This window comes from Gallinula chloropus (assembly GCF_964237585.1).
Source record: "Gallinula chloropus genome assembly, chromosome: 5".
Lineage (NCBI taxonomy): Eukaryota > Metazoa > Chordata > Aves > Gruiformes > Rallidae > Gallinula > Gallinula chloropus.
In genome coordinates this window covers 59,646,603-59,664,725 of record NC_140090.1, presented here as the reverse complement: position 1 = coordinate 59,664,725, position 18,123 = coordinate 59,646,603, and the positions used below count along the sequence as shown (strand labels likewise).

General features: G+C 45.9%; 1 protein-coding gene across 3 annotated transcripts in view; it reads left to right on the top strand.

Moving 5' to 3' along the window:
• The window catches only part of ZSWIM8 (zinc finger SWIM-type containing 8), a gene marked incomplete at its 5' end in the record, with an annotated part of 60,387 nt that extends 42,666 nt beyond the window's left edge, over nucleotides 1–17,721 (top strand). The window contains 16 exons of one of the 3 annotated variants that reach the window (XM_084265748.1): nucleotides 402–533; nucleotides 1,486–1,665; nucleotides 2,951–3,134; nucleotides 3,727–3,810; nucleotides 5,236–5,360; nucleotides 6,628–6,859; nucleotides 7,625–7,777; nucleotides 8,544–8,766; nucleotides 8,964–9,253; nucleotides 10,017–10,240; nucleotides 10,527–11,009; nucleotides 11,569–11,741; nucleotides 13,257–13,471; nucleotides 14,864–14,983; nucleotides 15,964–16,142; nucleotides 16,685–17,721. In XM_084265748.1, coding sequence (XP_084121874.1) covers nucleotides 402–533; nucleotides 1,486–1,665; nucleotides 2,951–3,134; nucleotides 3,727–3,810; nucleotides 5,236–5,360; nucleotides 6,628–6,859; nucleotides 7,625–7,777; nucleotides 8,544–8,766; nucleotides 8,964–9,253; nucleotides 10,017–10,240; nucleotides 10,527–11,009; nucleotides 11,569–11,741; nucleotides 13,257–13,471; nucleotides 14,864–14,983; nucleotides 15,964–16,142; nucleotides 16,685–16,888 — 3,201 coding nt within the window. In that variant the 3' untranslated portion in view covers nucleotides 16,889–17,721. Of the gene's footprint in view, nucleotides 1–401; nucleotides 534–1,485; nucleotides 1,666–2,950; nucleotides 3,135–3,711; nucleotides 3,811–5,235; nucleotides 5,361–6,627; nucleotides 6,860–7,624; nucleotides 7,778–8,543; nucleotides 8,767–8,963; nucleotides 9,254–10,016; nucleotides 10,241–10,526; nucleotides 11,010–11,568; nucleotides 11,742–13,256; nucleotides 13,472–14,863; nucleotides 14,984–15,963; nucleotides 16,143–16,684 lie in introns of all 3 variants that reach the window. The other 2 variants (XM_084265749.1, XM_084265747.1) reach the window with 2 other exon arrangements.
• Between the last annotated feature and the right edge of the window lie 402 nt (nucleotides 17,722–18,123).

Sequence of the window (18,123 nt, the reverse complement as noted above, 5' to 3'; positions counted from 1 at the left end):
AGAAATTCTCTGGAAAGCCAAAGGCAATCCGAATAGGCTGTGTCATGTTCCTGTCATACCTCAGAATATATTTACATCTTGCACCTATATGAGAAGGCAGCTGGCGTGGAGATGCGTGGCAATAGTTAGTCGGTTTGGGTTTTAGGGGGTTTTTTTTGAGTTATTCTCTGATTTCTTGTAGCGCTTGGAGGGAGGATGGAGCTTAGTCATGGAAGAGAAGACTTTTTATGGGCAGGCTGAAAGGGATAGCGGGTAAGGTCCGGGCAAGAGGGACTCTGAGAACACCTGCTGCTGAAGTTAATTGTGAATTGTTTGCAGAATCTTTGTGACAAGTGGTTTGAGCAGCCTAGCTCTAGCCTGGGGAGTGTGGTTTCAATATGACCATCTGTTCTTCCTTGCAGATCCTGTTTGCCTGTGCAGAGGCCCTGTATGCACATGGATATAGCAATGAAGCATGCCGTTTAACTGTAGAACTCGCCAGGGACTTACTGGCCAACCCTCCAGATCTCAAAGTGGAGCAGCCACCAACTAAGGTAGGGAGTGAGCATGTCTAGTTTTGGGGGTAGAAGCTATGTTAGAAAGAATGTGGGATGGATACCACACATTCTGAGGCATTTCTCATTTGTTGTAATTCAGAGCTCTTCACTGATGCTTCCTCTAGGCTGAATTTCTCTGGATGTCCTTAATGTGCCTGGTCACTGTGTGTGTGTGTGTGTGTGTGTGTGTGTGTAAATAAAAGGGAGAGAGAAAATAAGGTGGCCATTCAGCAGGACTTACAGTCTTCATAAACTTGAGTTTAGTTCAAAACTTCCTCACTTTTCTGTATGCTTTAGACAGAAACTTGGCTTATCTGTTAAAATCTGCAGCTCCTTTAGGAATCTATTTTAAATCAATTGAACAAAACACCCTATTTAACACCAGCTTCAAACGATGTTTTGTTTAAGAGATAGCTGCTACTGTGTGCTATGAGATTATATAACAGCCATAAGAATTCTTGATTTTTGAGCTACTTTGTGCAGGTGTTTCTCTGTTTCTTGTGTTTCTCTCCAAAACATTAGTCTCCGCTTTCATAATGGGCACCACTGGGTATGTTAGAAGTTTTGCTGTTTCAGGATGGAGACTTGGAGAGGGAAGAAATAAACATAAACTTCTGGAAAATCACTTGTGGTGGCATTAAGCAGTGTTTGTTGCTCCCTTGGAAGGGACAAGCATGCAACATCTGCCTGTACAGCATTGGTCCAATAGTAGACATATGTCTTATCAATAGGCCAGTTCCTCCACTGTGTTGTGCAGGGGTGAGATAGGGGAAGTAATGAAGTTCATCAGTAACCACTGGGATTTGTGATTCCTCAGCAAAGGGAATAAGATGTAAATGTGTTTTATTTTATCTCCTGTCTACTGATTATTGTAAAGGGTGGGAAGGAAAACATAGAATCATTTAAGATGTTTAGGAAAGTGTTCTGTGACAAATTCTTCCTCAAACAGGGCAAAAAGAACAAGGTATCAACAAGCAAGCAGACGTGGATGGCAACCAACACCTTGTCTAAAGCTGCTTTCTTGCTGACTGTGTTGAGCGAGCGGCTGGAGTACCACAACCTGGCCTTCCAAATAGGAATGTTTGCTCTGGAGCTGCAGAGACCACCTGCCTCTACAAAGGCTTTGGAGGTATGAAACATCTCAAAAAAGCAGTATCCATAAGCAACATTCTGCTGTTTGAATGCTTTTGCTCATGTGGTTTCCATCTCAACCCCTGAAGTTTTGTTATGCTTTTATGTGTTTCCCTAGAATTGATTGCAGTTGGACTAAATGGATTATTAGCACACATTGGTATGCCAGAAAAATTATTAGAAATATCAGTTCTTCTGGTGTTACCTGCATTGGTAGGAAGCTCAGACCACCTGTGCCAACAAACCTTTGATTTCAGATGAAGCTGCAGGCTTGAAAATATTTGAGTGCAAAATCTTTTACAAATATGTTATTTTGATTGGAACAACTTGCTTGCTTCTTATCATAAATACGTTTCCAGTTTGATATGTTTTTAGCTTGCTTGGCTAATCCGGGGAAAGTAAAGCCATTTGTAAATGGAATTGTCCGTATTTGCATTGGTGAAATGGTTTGAAACTTACTCCTCAGGGCCAATTTGTGCCATTGTTCTATGTTTGAAAATTGTTGCTCTTACTGATATCTCATTTGTTGGCAAGTGAACATATGCACTGTGCAGGCATATTTTTTTGGATGCTGCTTTATTACTATTAGGCTTCCTGCTTAATGAAAAGAACTGTCCAATTAAGACCTTGTCCCTGTGATTTGTCTTTTCACTGCAGGGTTGTGCAGTCCCTGGAAGTATGTATTGTTGCTAGGTATCCAACTACAATTGTTAGCTAATTATCTGTACTACTTAGGGTCTGATTAGAAGATTGTGAGATTAGCAGTCACTTGCCACCTGAAAGAAAACAATCCCTTTCACATGTAAGGAATGGAGAGAGTGCAGGAATGGCACTCTCACAGACTAGTGAAATGTAACCTCTTCATCCTCTGGCATGCATGCTGTGAACCCATGCCTGTTCATCTGCTAGTTGTCTTATGTTACATGTAACAAAGCATCCTTTCTTCTTGCAACTAAGAGTGATTGCCCTTTCCACTGTTTTATCCAGTCAAATGTTTCTCTTGGTGTTCTTAGGAAAGCTGATGTGGGTTTTTTTTCCATATGTAGCTCAAGAGTGACAATTTGAGTGAATTTGAGTAAAAAAATTGTGTATAACTGAGACAAGTCTTTTATTAGATTTGAAAAATTGTATGTTCAGTATGGAGAATGGCAAAGGTGACTGGGGTGCTAAGAGTTGCTATGATTTAAATGATCCAGTAAAAACTGTTGCTGGGAAAGATGGACCACTGCCCACAGGGCCTGTGCTGATGACATCTGCTTCTGTTTCCATTTGGATACTACCAGGTGAAGCTGGCATATCAGGAGTCTGAGATTGTAGCCCTCCTGAAGAAGATTCCCTTGGGCACTAATGAGATGAACACTATTCGAGGAAGAGCTGAAGAACTGCGAGAAGGGACACTGTGCGATTACCGTCCTGTCCTGCCTCTGATGCTGGCCAGCTTTATATTTGATGTCCTGTGCACTCCAGGTACTGTCTGCATTGGCTTGAGTGTGTGAAGGGTGTGTTCTGAGATGCCAGGTTGTGAGGGGTTTTCAAAGAGAAAACTGTATCCTGTATAAGAACAACCTAATCTTGATTCTTCACACCCTGTTGCTTGCACTTCTCTCCATGTTGCTTTAGAGGCACTTCATGCAACAATGGAACCGTCATCTCCTTGCATTTGAAAACAACTAGAAACTTAACTGCATTTCAGTACTCTGTGTGTGTTTGCAAAATAGTTATAGATGACTGACTTTTCTACTCAGGCTGGTTATACTCAGTGGAAGCTAATATAAGTCTAGTGTTGTGTTCTTTCTCAACAACCTGGGATTAGAAGACTGATTTAGCAATGTACCTGCCTGGTTTGGAGCCTTCTGATTTTGGAGAGAAAAAGGCGGGGGTGGAAAAAAACCCAGACAGTGCTATCTATGGTCTTGAAACTGGTACAAGAAATAGGATCACAGGATCACATGAAGCTTTGCAGATCAGAAAGTTCTCAGAAATGGCTTTTGCCTTGAGGTCCTGGTTTTGAAGGCTGAACACTAATTCTGTTGTCTTCTTTCAGTGGTTTCTCCTACAGGCTCTAGACCGCCAAGCCGTAATTGGAATAATGAAATGCCTGGAGATGAAGAGCTTGGTTTTGAGGCAGCTGTTGCTGCTCTTGGTAAGAATCTTTTACAAGAAATGTCTTTCTATATCCATGTTCTGCATCGTATCTCATTTGTATGGTGAGTCAGTAGTTCATTCCAGGTTGGTGCAGAAATGAAAGCTTTTTCAGGGTTTGTCAGAACCAGATGCAGAAGCATTCTGCATGCCAGGTGTCGTGTTTTCACCCCAGCTGACATTTAAGCACCACACAGTCATTCACTTGCTCCCCCCACCATGGGGTAGGGGGAGAATTAGGAAAATAAGAGTGAGAAAATCCGTGGGTTGAGATAGTGACAGTTTAATAGGCAAAGCAGAAGCTGCACGCAAGCAAAGCCAAACAAGAAGTTCATTCCCCACTTCCCATGGGCAGGCAGGTGTTCAGCCATCTTCAGGAAAGTAGGGCTCCATACCTGAGAAGACAAAAGCCATCACTCTAAACATGCCTCCCTTCCTTCTTCTTCCACTAGCTCTATGTGCTGAGCATGATGCCATATGGTATGGGATGTCCTTTCGGTCTGTTGGGGTCAGCTGTCCTGACTGTGTCCCCTCCTAAGTCCTTGTGCACCCTCAGCCTACTTGCTGGTGGGGTGGGGTGAAAAGCAGAAAAGGCATTGGCTCTGTGTAAGCACTGCTCAACAATATCAGCACTGTTATCCACACACAGCCAAACCATACATAGCCCATACTAGCTACTATGAAGAAAACTGACTCTATCCCTGCCAAAATCAGCAAACCAGGGTTGAACGGTGAAAAATGGAAGTGGGATACAGGACAGGAACTTAAATGCTTAATGTAGTAAAGTGAATTTTAGCTTTCTTTTTGCTCTTTTGTTGTGGAAGATGTGTTGCCTGGGCTTTAATGGAGATGGACATTCTATAGAACAAAAGGCAGTAATTTCTGAAGGTTAGTGATAGTGAAATACTAGTAAGTCCTCTCAAGCATTATCATATCATTCAGGATCTTGGCATAACAGTGGATTCTTGCTTATTTACCAGCTTCAGGAACAAAGCAGTGATTATATATGCTATGGTAACAATACTGTATGCCCTCTGTAAAGCGGTGTGCAAAAAGGAATAGAATGGATTAAACAAGGCCCATCCTCTGTTGCCTCATCTCTCAAAAGGAGGGGGATGAGTTCCTTATGGTGTGGGCTTGTAGCATCTACAAAACTGGGAAAGTTTGTTTCAAGACAGAGTTGTGGATTTGCCTGGACTCTCTTCAGTGGCATATTAGGATCTGGTTGTTCTGACCACTGTAGCAAGCTTCCAGGGGCAGACAGTAGCTCCTGTTTATTCGTGACCTATCTTTGAAGTTAACAGAAAGGGAAAAATAAATCTTCCTTTGCCTGTGACAGTGAGGTGAATGAACTAAAGTGAAGTGTAGATAGTGCTCAGGATGTAGTGTAGTCCCATAGGCTCACTTGTCTCTGTATCCCCTGCAGGCATGAAAACAACTGTCAGTGAAGCAGAACATCCTCTGCTGTGTGAAGGCACCCGAAGGGAGAAAGGGGATCTGGCACTAGCCCTGATGATTACTTACAAAGATGATCAGTCTAAGCTGAAGAAGGTGAGTTTACCTTTAAAAGGGGAGAGGGAGATGCAGAGCAAACCATATTTAGGTTTTGATGGATTTGATAGATTTGCCAGTGAACATAAATTGCCATGTCTTGTACTGATGATTTACAAGCTATGTTGTGGTATTTATATTCTTCCACTGATGCAAAATCTGGCCACCCAATTTGCATTGCCCTGGAAGAGGCACTCTTTCCACAGGTTTCTTAAAGTCCAGTCAGAAGATGGGTTCTCACTGCTTTTGATGCTTTTGCTTACAACTAAAACAAGTCCATTGTCCCAGGGGTTTTCAGTGTGCACTGTGTGTGTGTACTGGGGACTGATTGTGTTTTTCTGCAGGGATCTTGGCTTGGAGAACGGTGTAACTACTAAAGCCTTTGTTTCTTAACCTCTCACCTCTTTGATATACTAGGGCAGTTCACCTGTGCCTTAATTTCCTGTGAAAGACAGATGGTAAAACTCTGCCCCTCCACCCTAAAGGAGGAAAATATTATTAAAAACTGCTGAAGCTTTAGGAAGGATTTTATTAATCTTTTATATTCAGAAATTCTTCTATACAGCAAGAATATTATTAGTGTTTTTCCATCTCCTAAAGGAAAAGCACTTTTCCTGAGCTCTTCTCTAGGGAATAATGGGGACACTGTCATCTGCAAATAAATGCTGTCACACTCATGGTGTTCATTTCATGTGGAGAAGGGTAGCAATGGACAAACCCATAAAATGTGGCCATGTGTTGTTTCCCAGTTATGTAACAAAGACAAGAAAGTGCTATTGCAGGCCTGTAGAAGGCAGTTTCTATAGTGGCTTTACTAGTTTCTCGGTAATGGTATGACAGGATGTTTTGAATAGTGAGCACAGAATGCTGGTGACTGAAACAAGAACATCTAATGACTGGCAGAACTAAATATAGAGTCCTCCTTTCAGTCCTTGATGTACCAGAATTGCTTTATTGAGAGTGCTGGGAGCTTTTCAAGTAAAGCCTGTGGCTGTTTGAAGTGAAAACAGGGATGTTACTTGAGTAGGAATGAATCTGCTTCTCAGTAAAGCAGTAATGGCTCTCAACTGTGCAATACTGATCTTCAGTGCAGGAAAGCACTCTGTTCTAGAGAATAAGCATTTTCTTTTTTTCTCCAACAAATGAAATTTATTGTCCACCAGGAAGCTGATTTGGTACTTTCCCTCAGTGTCTTTAGTCTAATGCTTGTTCTCTTACCCTCCTGCTAAGCTTTTTTTTGTTGTTGTTGTTCCCCTTGCTGTTAAAGATTTTAGACAAACTCCTGGACAGAGAGAGTCAAACTCATAAACCACAGACTCTGAGTTCCTTCTACTCATCCAGCAAGCCTACAGTAGCGAATCAAAAATCTCCTTCCAAACATGCTGCCCAGTCCACTGCAGCTATCCAGCAACTTCCAGGGACTTCTGTCACTCAGCAAGCTGCTGTAAGCACCGCAGTCCAGAGCAGTCCTGAGACCTTTGTGGAGAAGAGTGCACAGGGTAAGAGGAACTTTTTGTAAGGACTGTACTGAAACCCTTCTGCTATTAGTGCAGAACTGGAACCATATGTTTTTCTCTTTTTTGGGAATAGAATGATTATTTTACCATCTGGCTGCTTGATGGTTACTAGAATGTCATTCCCCTGTTGTCTGGCTGGATCCATTTCTGCACACATACTTGTTGCATAGAGATTCGTGCTAATTTTCAGGTTTTCTTATCTTGAGCCAGTTGTATAACCAGCTAACATAAAGCTGCTGTGACCCCATCTTTTAGGTTTGTATCACAGAGGTGCAGGATTTCAAAAATGTTACACACTGAGGTACCTTCATGCAAGAACTAAGGTTGCTGAAGGGCATTAGAGATTAATGTTGTTTTCTTGAAGCCTCAACTTTGGTGGCAAACTTCACATTCAGTAGCGTTTGGTGGAAAGCAGATGGTCTTTCAGCTCTTCCCAAAGAAGTCAATACTAGCTCAGGATGACTGCAACTAGGTTAGGATTGCTGGAGCATTTTTATTCTAAAATTTTTCTGTAGTTGCAGCAAACTTTCCAAATCTTGAGGTGTTAAGATGAAATGTTCTTGGCCTGGTATTGACTGATATTCTTAATACTAAAAGAAAACTACGATAAATTCTGCTTATAAATACCACTCATTTTATTAAAATCCTGCATCTTTTGTTGTTTATATCTCTTAGATGACCACATCTGGTTTTAGAGATACAGAAACAAATCCTAATGTTTATCTTGTCACTGTCCTGTTTATGCAGAGAGTGCTCAGAGGTCTCCCTGTGAGCCAGCTGCGGAGGCCACTGTCTTGAAACAAGAGGGGAAGGTCCCCAGTCGTCTGGCCCTTGGAAACCGAGGTGGATACAATGGGAGATGCTGGGGTTCACCTGTCAGGCAGAAGAAGAAACACACAGGTAGGAACTGACTAGTTCATTCAGCATCTAGTGCTGTGCTAGGCAGCGTGCTGGGGTTTCAGCAATTCCCTGGCTGTTTCGTTCCACTTGTGAGCCTGTCCTTTACTACAGCAGCAGTTGATGGTCTCTGAGGTGTTTGGCTCAGAGAAGTAAGTCTTACTCCACAGTTTTCCTGACCCCTTCTGTATGGCAAGTTACTGCACCTTTGTCATATTAGATACCTTTTGGATGATGGATTAGATAGCTGGAGCTGAATGGTGGCTGGACCGTGCTCCTGGGTCTAGAAACAAATTCAGAGGAGCTGCTGCTTTCCACTTCTCTTGGGATGGATATAAGCGAGAGGCTGAGGATGTGAAGAACCTTTATGTAGATGGTGCAGCACATACCAGAAGGGTTTTCTTCATACTCATGCAGGCTTTGGAGTTTGGCTTTGTATGTTTTTTTGCTTTTTGTTGTTATACTCTGCCACAAAGCTTGGCAGAGGGATTGAGGGACTGGGGTGGTGTGAAGAGGGAAATAAAGGTACATTGTTCTTGGACTCTTCAGCTTTTTAATCTGACAACTGCAAAATTACACCGATACGGACTAATACTACCGACACTGGACAAACTGATTAATCTTTTGTAATTTGCCAAGTTGAATGCCTGGCAGTTGTAAGGCTGACTGTTGCTGACACTACTGATCTTGGTTGGGATTGTAGGTCACACATTTACATGTTACATTTACCAACCCTGGTGACATTACTGTGTGGGTTCTGGTGTTCTAGGCATGGCTAGTATTGACAGCAGCGCTCCTGAAACCACCTCCGACAGTTCCCCAACGCTCAGTCGGCGTCCACTACGTGGGGGATGGGCAACAACATCCTGGGGCAGAGGACAGGACAGTGACAGCATCAGCAGCTCTTCAAGTGATTCACTGGGATCGTCGTCTTCCAGTGGCAGTAGAAGAGCCAGTGGGGGAGCCCGTGCAAAGACTGTGGAAGTTGGCAGGTAATGAATAACACCAATGCACAGAGGCAACCACGAGGTCTGATGTAAGGGAACTAGCACATATGTGTCAGGAAGTACTCCCTTGGATCATTTGCTTTGTTTCTTCTGGATCCTAAAGATGAGAACCGTGCACTCCAGCCAATGAACTTGTGGTACTTGTTGCTGTCTGAAAGGTTCCTCTTATCTTTTTCTTCTAGGTATAAAGGGAGGCGGCTGGAGAGCCATGCTCCTCACGTCCCAAACCAGCCCTCAGAGGCAGCTGCTCACTTTTACTTTGAATTGGCCAAGACAGTCCTTATCAAAGCAGGTGGAAACAGCAGTACCTCCATCTTCACCCATCCTTCCTCTAGTGGTGGGCACCAGGGACCACACCGCAACCTTCACCTCTGCGCCTTCGAGATTGGGCTGTATGCACTAGGACTGCACAACTTTGTGTCTCCCAACTGGCTCTCTCGAACTTACTCCTCCCACGTCTCTTGGATCACAGGTTACAGCAAACCTTTACTGGGGAGCTTGCTTTTGGGCAGGAAGGAGGGGAGGGAGACAAGCTTATGCCCAAAAATGGTGATGCTGATGTGCTGTGGTAACTATGTAAGCTGCTAGCACAGCTGACAGTACAAGGTGACCACCACTGATTTTTACACGGTGGTGCTTGTTTTGGCCAGGGCAGTTCTCGTGACCCATTTCCTCTTGTTTGTACTGCAACATGCTTCAGCCTTCAGACCCATGGACCACTTCTCACATAGAGACTGGTCTTCTCCTTTGGGGGTCTGCTGAAGAGACAGATGTTTGTCAATTTTGAACATGCTTTTTGGCTGTGTTCAGCATTTTGCTTTCTTCCTCCTGTTTGCAGCCAGACCTACTAACTGCTTTCTGTCCATGGGGCATTGAGAGCCTGAAAAACACACCCTTGAAGATTCATGTTCTCCTGACATGATAGAAATAGAACAAGAGACCAGGCCGTGGTTTGTGGGTACTAAAATCAGCTATAGCAAGTTGCTTTCGCTGTCTCAAATGCATCTTTAGCTTAACTTTGATGATGGTACACTCACCCACTGCATATTTATTGAGGACTCTTGCTTGTGCTGTGTTTTGGAAGAAAGCCTAAATTTGACTTGGTGCTTAAGGGGAACAACTGGGCTCTGTTGCTGCTCCTGAAGGAAGTGAGGAGTGCATCTCCTATTGAGGGAAGGCTGACTGGAACTGTGCTGGGCATACAGTGGTGTGAGAGTCTTCTCTTTTACTCTTAGGGCAGGCCATGGAGATCGGTAGTGCAGCCTTGAACATCTTGGTGGAGTGTTGGGATGGGCATTTGACTCCCCCAGAAGTGGCATCATTGGCAGACAGAGCTTCACGGGCCAGAGACTCCAACATGGTGCGGGCAGCTGCTGAACTGGCACTCAGCTGCCTGCCCCATGCACATGCCCTGAACCCAAATGAAATCCAGAGGGCTCTGGTGCAGTGTAAGGAGCAGGTGAGCATCACATAGGGGCTGGCTAGTGCAACCTGATTTACAGCATCAGGCATGTGCTGTTACCTGTGGGATTGGCTCCTCTGCTACTGGACAGCCTTAAGCCCAGTTCTGTGGCTTTCTCTTGTCTTTAATAGCCCCTGTTATTCTGCTGCATAGTTGTCATCTCTCTGCTTCCCATATCATCAGACATTGTAGAACACCTTACGCTTTTCCCCTGATGTAGTTTTACCTCCTTGTGTTTCTGGTTTTGCATTCTTCACTTTTGCTTTTGTTTCACTTCCCCCAGGACAATCTGATGCTGGAAAAGGCCTGTATGGCCGTAGAAGAGGCAGCCAAAGGAGGTGGTGTTTACCCAGAAGTTCTTTTTGAAGTAGCTCACCAGTGGTACTGGCTTTATGAACAGACTGTTGGTGGGACCCCAGCCCAGAGAGAAGGTGCCACTGGCTGCAGTGCCAGTGGTGCCCGGGCCGCCTCTGAGGCGGCACGTGGGTTGACAGACAACCGTGTGACTTCTGAGCCAGCCACCGTAACAGTGGCGGCCGCAGTAACCGCGGCAGCAACAGTCATGCCGGTGATCTCTGTGGGCTCAACCATGTACCAGCAGCACACAATGGCGGGGCCGGCAATGGCACATACACACACGCAGGGCCTCCACCCCTACACCACCCTTCAGACTCACATCCCCTGTAATCCCCAGTATATTGGACACACTATCCAGCACATGCCGCGCCCAGCTGTCTTCCCGGTGCCTGGCTCAGCGTACCCACAGGTGAGTGTTACCTATGACTTCTTCATTTATGGTGTCTGGGTGGCTGCTTCCAGAGGGAGTTCGTCAGACTGGGGGGAGTGTGGGGCTCAGATGTCCTGTGGCTTGAGATCTAGCTTCTGCTTTCACTTACTTGCTGATTTATGATACTTTGACCCAACTCAGCTTTTGCATTAGCAGGAGCCTTCTGTGGCTGCATGTAAAGTCTAAAGTAGTTTTTCATTTCTATAGCTCTGTAGTTTCTCAGAAGGCACTGGACAAAGAGCTTGTTGTCTTGAGAGCTTGCCCACTGGGTAGAGACCACAGAGGGAAAACCTCTGCCTATTTTTGAAAGTTCTTGGAGTGGTTTTTGGCAAACTGATTAGATTTAAAATGAGGAGAAGCAAGCAGATGTAATGGTCATGTCATCCAAGGTAGTTTCTGTGCTGCTGCTTCCTGTGCTTCCTCCTCTCTGGTCTGATTGGATTTCTCATGCTCTGGGGTTTGTGTGGGGACATCGTGTTTTGGACTACTTCTAAAGGGTTAGATGAAGTAAATATGACTAATTTTTGTTCTGTTTTAGAGTGTCCATCCAGCATTCATAGGAGCACAGTATCCTTATTCAGTAACAACACCGTCATTGGCAGCTACAGCAGTGTCATTCCCCGGTGTGCCAGTCCCGTCCATGACACAGATCGCGGTGCATCCCTATCACAGCGAGACAGGACTGTCACTGTCTTCCAATGTAGCGAGTAAGTGTTACAGCCCTGGGGTCTGCACTGCATTGCCTTATTTACTCTGCCTCCTAGCTGTGCCCCAATCAAGTCTTACTCATCATGGACCGTAGGTGGGACCAGGATTCTTGCACTGAACAAACCACTCCAACCTAAAGATATGCATGCTCGGGGTTACTGGGATTCATAATGGGACCTGATTCAGCTAGTGATGCTATAATTTCTGTTTAGCTGAATTTCCAGTGTAAGATTATTTTGGCCTCTCAGAGTAAAGTGTGTTTGGAGCCCTCCTGGCCTTTCTGACCTCTAACTTATTAGAACTTTATTCCCCCTCTCCTTTGGGCAAGGTAAGCGTAGATGACCTTGAGCAGGCTCTTGTGACTCCTTTGGGTCAGATGAACAGAGAGCGTGGGAAGCAGACACAGTAGCACTAATAGATTGATGCTACAGTAGCGCTAGTAGATAGATGCCTTTCCTGCCTGAAGGGATCGGAAGGAGCCAGTGCCCAAAATGTGGAACTTCTGTAGAGAGGATGTACTTTGGCAGTCTGAATGATTGCTCACATACTGTGTTGGTGCTAGAGTGGTGATGAAGACCCATCACGTAGTGTGCAGCACGGGAACAGCAGATGTTGACTGAATTGTGGACATGCTCTCATTGCCATGCGGATTTGCACTGGTGGGTTGTGGTTGACCCAGGTTCTGTTACACCTCACTGGAGAGGCTGTAATGTTTGCCTATTTGTACATTTGCTTTCCAACTCACCAGGTGCTGGATGACCAGTATATGGGAAAACACTTAAGAGCTTTGCTGGCCTCCTTCATATCCAGATTATCAGGATAATCTTTTCAGTTATTTTATCTTGCATTTTGATGCCAAAAAGCCGCCACGGAAACAGATAGAATAGTCCTGAAGGCTTCAGGATCTGAAGACAAACCTTTAGTGACAGTCTTAGTCCTCAGCCGATGCCTTGACTCTTAGTTGTAAGAAATCATTTCTGTACTCCTCTAAAGTTTGTACAATGGCTGTTCTTTCCAAGGTTGGGCTGGAGACTAGTCTCCAGTAACACCCATCACTCTTGATAGCTGGATGGAGTCACAGCTGTCTTACAGCACGAGTAGAGAAACCTCACAATGTTGAACGTGATCTTTGAGTGACTTAATAGTGTTCCTGCTCAGTGATTTTCCTCAGCAGTTTCTCATCAGGTGTAGAGACATGCACATGCTTGTTTCCTTGGACAAGAAATCAGTCTCAGAGCTATTTATTAGATAATAGCAAAGACCTTTGAGTCAACACATGTATTTACATGTAAAACATGAGTGATGTGCATGTTCATGGTATACTGCAAAAGAGATGGAGAGCCATGTACTTGATCCCTTTCAGGCCCTTCTTGCAAACAAAACAGATTTTCCTAGCCTGCTGGATTTTAAGTCTATGGGTTTTGGTTGCTGCATTGTTCTGTTTAGGGGAGCAGAACACTATATTGGCAGGGGGTGATCAGGTGAGGGAGATGATGGCCCAAGGAAACCTTCTTTTAGGCTGGTGGTGGGTCCTAATGCTGCTGTTTTGCTCTCTTCAGTAGGAAGTGTCCATGCAGGATCAACGTTCCCAGCGATTCAGGGGGCTTCCTTGACAACTCTGTCCTCACAGCCCAACTCCCTTGTTACAGGGGGCTTTCCTGCCGAGGATGAGCAGCACAGTCAGCCTGTGAGCCCCCAGGGTCTGCACTACCTCCACTCCGCATACCGAGTTGGTAAGGACAGCCAAGTGGGTTTCTGTGGCCCCCTCGAGAGGGATTCAGGGCAAGGCTGCAGGTTTTCACTGCCCTTTGGCAGTCTGCTACGGCACCTGTTGGGGTGATGGCATCTTAGTGACATGGGGAAAGCTGGTTCATGATCTTATGTGGAGGCTAAAAACAGAGACTAAGCCGTAGAGGGTTGAACAGTTGCTGTTGAGAGCCACCAGGGTAGAAGAGGAAGCTGAGTGGGTTAGAGCTGGGAAGCCTTTCAGCGGGTGCATGCAGAGGAGTCTGGGAAACGCTCTGAGGATGTGGTTCTGAGAGCTGTGACTGTGTGAAACAGTTGAGCTCAGCTGCTGCTGCTCATGAATGGTGCAGGCACACCTCTAGTTTAATAGCACCGGTTTAGTCTTCAGAGGCACAGAGAGATGTGCCCCGTGCCTCTCCAGCGAGGCTGTTGAAGACACAGAGGGAACGTATATTGTGTGGAGAGCGGGTACATCGTTAGCAGGCTTCTCCCAGTCACACCAGTTATGAGGAAATAACTGGTCTGTGCCTGAATTGCTATGGGTATAGGGATATCAGTCTCAGGGTTTGTGATTGAGTTTGGATTTCAGTAAGCTACTTGTCCATGGTCATGGTCCAGCCCAGTGCAAGGGGGAAAAGGAAGCTTCTAAGATAAGCAAATTCAGCCCAGGGCAGCAAAAAGAAACTGAGAAAATGGAAGGCAGGCTATTTGGAGGTTGCTTGAGGCTTTCTAGTTGAAAGCTAAAGAAGAAAGGACTTAGCCAGAAAGGGGTGCACATGTAAACATCACAGTGGTAAGTGGTAAACCATGAAAGGCAGTTAATAGCCTGGATAAGAGAGAAGGGGGTGGGGGAAGAGAGTCTGAAAGGTCAAGACACAGCACCTGTTGAAGTTAAAACTTTAAATGGGAGGGTTTGTGTAAAGAGCTGTAGTGGAATAAGTGGAATATTTGCAGATTGGCAATGCTGCAGCTCAGTGTTGGCCTGCTCTCTTGCAGCTGCATAGGTTGATGTGGATAGCTTCTCTGCTGCAAAATGTGGAGCAAGTGTATTGCTTTGATGACACCTCTTGTAGTACAGCCTTTGGGGCATCTGCTTGACCCTGCTGACTAAGTGGAGTGTTCCTTTGCAGCTCTGGTGAGGTGGGATGATTCTGCAGATGTCCCAGCCTGGAGCAGCAGATTCAGGTGTTCTTTCAGATGCTTCCTATGGTGACAGACTCCAAGATGGGCCTTTTGTTTCTCTCTGGACTCTTTGCCCTTTAGGGAATTTTCTGCTGATGAGGGGCAGGCCAGTCAGGTTGTTTTGCAGTGAGTGAAGTGCTAGACCAAGTCTTTCTGGGCAGAAGTGCTGCTTGACTCTGGCTGCCCCTTTCTCGCAGGGATGCTGGCTCTGGAGATGCTTGGCCGAAGAGCTCACAACGACCATCCCAACAACTTCTCACGCAGCCCACCCTACACGGAGGATGTAAAATGGCTCCTTGGGTTAGCTGCAAAGTTAGGTAAGGCTCAGAGCAGTACTTCAGCAGAATTCCACTTGATGGGATTTGGACCATGGTGGGGAAAAGCTGTCCAAAGAGTGAAACTTCAAAGACTGGGTGAGCCTGATATCTGAACCCGTTTATGAGAATGTTTCAGAAGATCCCTGCTACTCTTTCATCCAGGCAGTGGTCCCATTTCTGGGTTCTTTAGGCATGCTGTTGAATTTTTGAGGAACTGGATGAAGTGCATGGGGTTGGACAGGACTCAGAACTTGTGTCTCTTCTGTTCTGTAACAACCACCTTTTCTTTTCCCTTTGTGCTATCTTGTAGATACTCCTCTTTCTTATGTATATTTACACGTTCTGTGAAGAGCTTTTATAGCAATAGGTGCTCAAACCACCAGTTGTTTAGGGGTTTTTTGTTTTTATTTCCACTTTCTTCTTGGATCTTTTTTGTCAGTTTTTTTTTAATTCTTTCATCAGCAGTAAGAACTTTTAAAAAACAATACAAAAGCAAACCAAAAAAATCAAACCAATCCAACTTCTACAAGCAGTCTGGCTAATGGTATGGCTCCTGCTGCTGGGGAGCTCCGCTGCAGGCAGCAGTGGGGAAGCTTCACTGTCTCTCCAGGCTCCCCAAGGCCCAAGTGCTGGAGTGCCTGGGTGTTTCCTAGATGGGGAGGCGAGAAGCAGTGGGATTAGGTGCAGTAATCCTTGCCTCTGTAGTTACCTTGCACCTTAGTTTTCTTTCGTTTTCCCTTTAAAGAGAAGCGAACTGGGAATATCAGTGCCTGAGGTGGTACCTGGTCTCTATTCAGACCTGATGGATGTATCAGGGTGATCTCTTGTCCCCATGAGTTTGCTAGAGAGTCTCTCCCAGGCCTGCTGGAAACTACACTGAGAAGAAGATGCTCCAAATCTAGGTTCTTACTGGGAAGTACCCAGTGTCTTGTGTTTCTCTTAGTTTAACACTGTTGTTACGACTTCTCCTTCCTGTGCAGGTGTAAACTACGTGCATCAGTTTTGTGTCGGTGCAGCCAAGGGGGTGCTGAGCCCTTTTGTGCTACAGGAGATCATCATGGAAGCTCTACAGAGGCTCAACCCTGCCCATGTGCACAACCACCTGCGCACGCCAGCCTTCCACCAGCTGGTGCAGAGGTGCCAGCAGGCCTACCTGCAGGTAATGTGTGGCCTGTCCAAGCTGCTAGGCCATTGCCGGCCTTGCAGGTACTGCCTTTGTGTGTGCATGCAGAGGGGAAGGAACCTTGGGTACTGGTAACCAGTATGGATGAGAGATCTCAGGATTTACTGAAACAAGTGTGTTTGAATGAGCCAGCTGGAATATCAGAGCTGCCTGTTCCCTTATGGCAATGTGAACAGGACATGCACATACTTCTCTTGAATAAATGACCAAAAGGGGGGTTCTGTAGGTGTGTTGTTTTGCATTTGGGCTTTTTTCCTGAGCTACGTTAGGGGAATAGATTTTTCTGAAGCTGGACCTGCAGTTTTGGGGCCTTAGTTGAGAAGCTGAGAGAAGCGAGTGTAAAGTGTAGGGGTATATTGTAGTAACTTAGTGTAAGCCTTACTCCTCTATTCCTCTGAGTCTTGGGACCTCTCGTGGGGTAACAGGACCATAGGACATATTGCCCTGGGAGCTCTTAGTGTCACTGGCCTGAGGGTGGTGAGCAAACAGCTGAAGGCTCTTTCCCTGTGTCCACCCAGTACATCCATCACCGGATGATCCATCTCACGCCCGCTGACTACGACGACTTTGTGAATGCCATCCGCAGCGCCCGAAGCGCCTTCTGCCTGACCCCCATGGGCATGATGCAGTTCAATGACATCCTCCAGAACCTGAAGCGCAGCAAGCAGACGAAGGAGCTGTGGCAAAGGGTCTCTCTGGAAATGACCACCTTCTCGCCGTGACAGCTGCCGGAGCTCCACGGACACGCAGCCCTTTGCCCTGCATAGCTGTAGTTCCATTTACACCATCCTTCCTTCTGGTGTCTTTTTTTTTTTTCTTTTTTATTTTTTTTTTTTAGCTGTTGGAAACCACTGATATGATGTATTTATACCATGACATTCCTCTCAGCACTGCTGCGTGTTGGCGCTCTGCTTTGCTCGCTCTTCCTCCTCCTTCCCAGTGGGCTGCAGGCTTCAGAAGCATCAGGAAACGAGAAGGAAGTTGAGCTGGCTGCCCTGTGGTGTAGTCACCGCTCTTTTCCCTGAGCCCCTGGAGGCTGTCCTGCGAGCAGTTTGCAGTGTGGTTACGCACGTGTTAGAGGGGTGGGGGATTCTGTCTTAAATATTTATTTTGGCATTTATAAATATGTAAACTTTATTTTTTTTTTTTATGGGCTTCTCTTACTCCACACACCATCTCCTGTTGGGAGAGGCTGGGATTGCTGTGTACAGCCAGTGCTCCCTCCATTCCTTTCAGCATCTCCTGCTGAGAGAAGCTGAGACTGGAGTAGCAGAGCCAGGGCCGCCTCTGCAGCTCTCTGCAGCAGCTGCTGAGGGCAGAGGCTGGAGCTTGGGCAATCGGGGTCCATGACTGTGCTGAGCTACCTGGAGACTGCCAGAAGTGCTTGGGCTCTTCCTCAGGAGTGTCCCTCAGTGGGCACTGCTGGCTCATAGGATGTTTTGATCCTGGTCGTTCCAAGTTGTACAATCGTGTTTCTTTTGGCTGGGTATTACTCTCCTGTAATCAGTTTCTTATCCCTTGTCTCTTCTCGTTTCCTGATTAAACACTCGTTTTCTTAGACTGACTCTCTCTTCTCTGCTGTGATGTTGACAGTCTGATGGAGCTGGCCAGCTGTGTGTCAGTGGGAGCTCCCGTGATCTCTGGCAGATAGCTGTCCTGCCTTGGGGAGCAGCAGTCCAGCACAAGGCAGTTGGCTGGAGCGTTTACAAGAGCTTTGAGCCAAAGGTTTCTTGTCTGGTACGGCTCTGAGAATGACAGGCCTCTGCAGGGGCGTGGACTGGGTCGTTGGTGGATGCAAGGGGAGTTGGTGGTAAGCCTGGGAAGTTCTGCCTGCTCTTGTGCCAGCCACTCTCCTCCTTTTCTGGTTTTGACATGGGTGATATCATGTGGTGATGTGGAGCTTTGTATTTATGAGGTATTGTGCAAAGCAATAGTTGCTTACCCTTGATGTAATTGT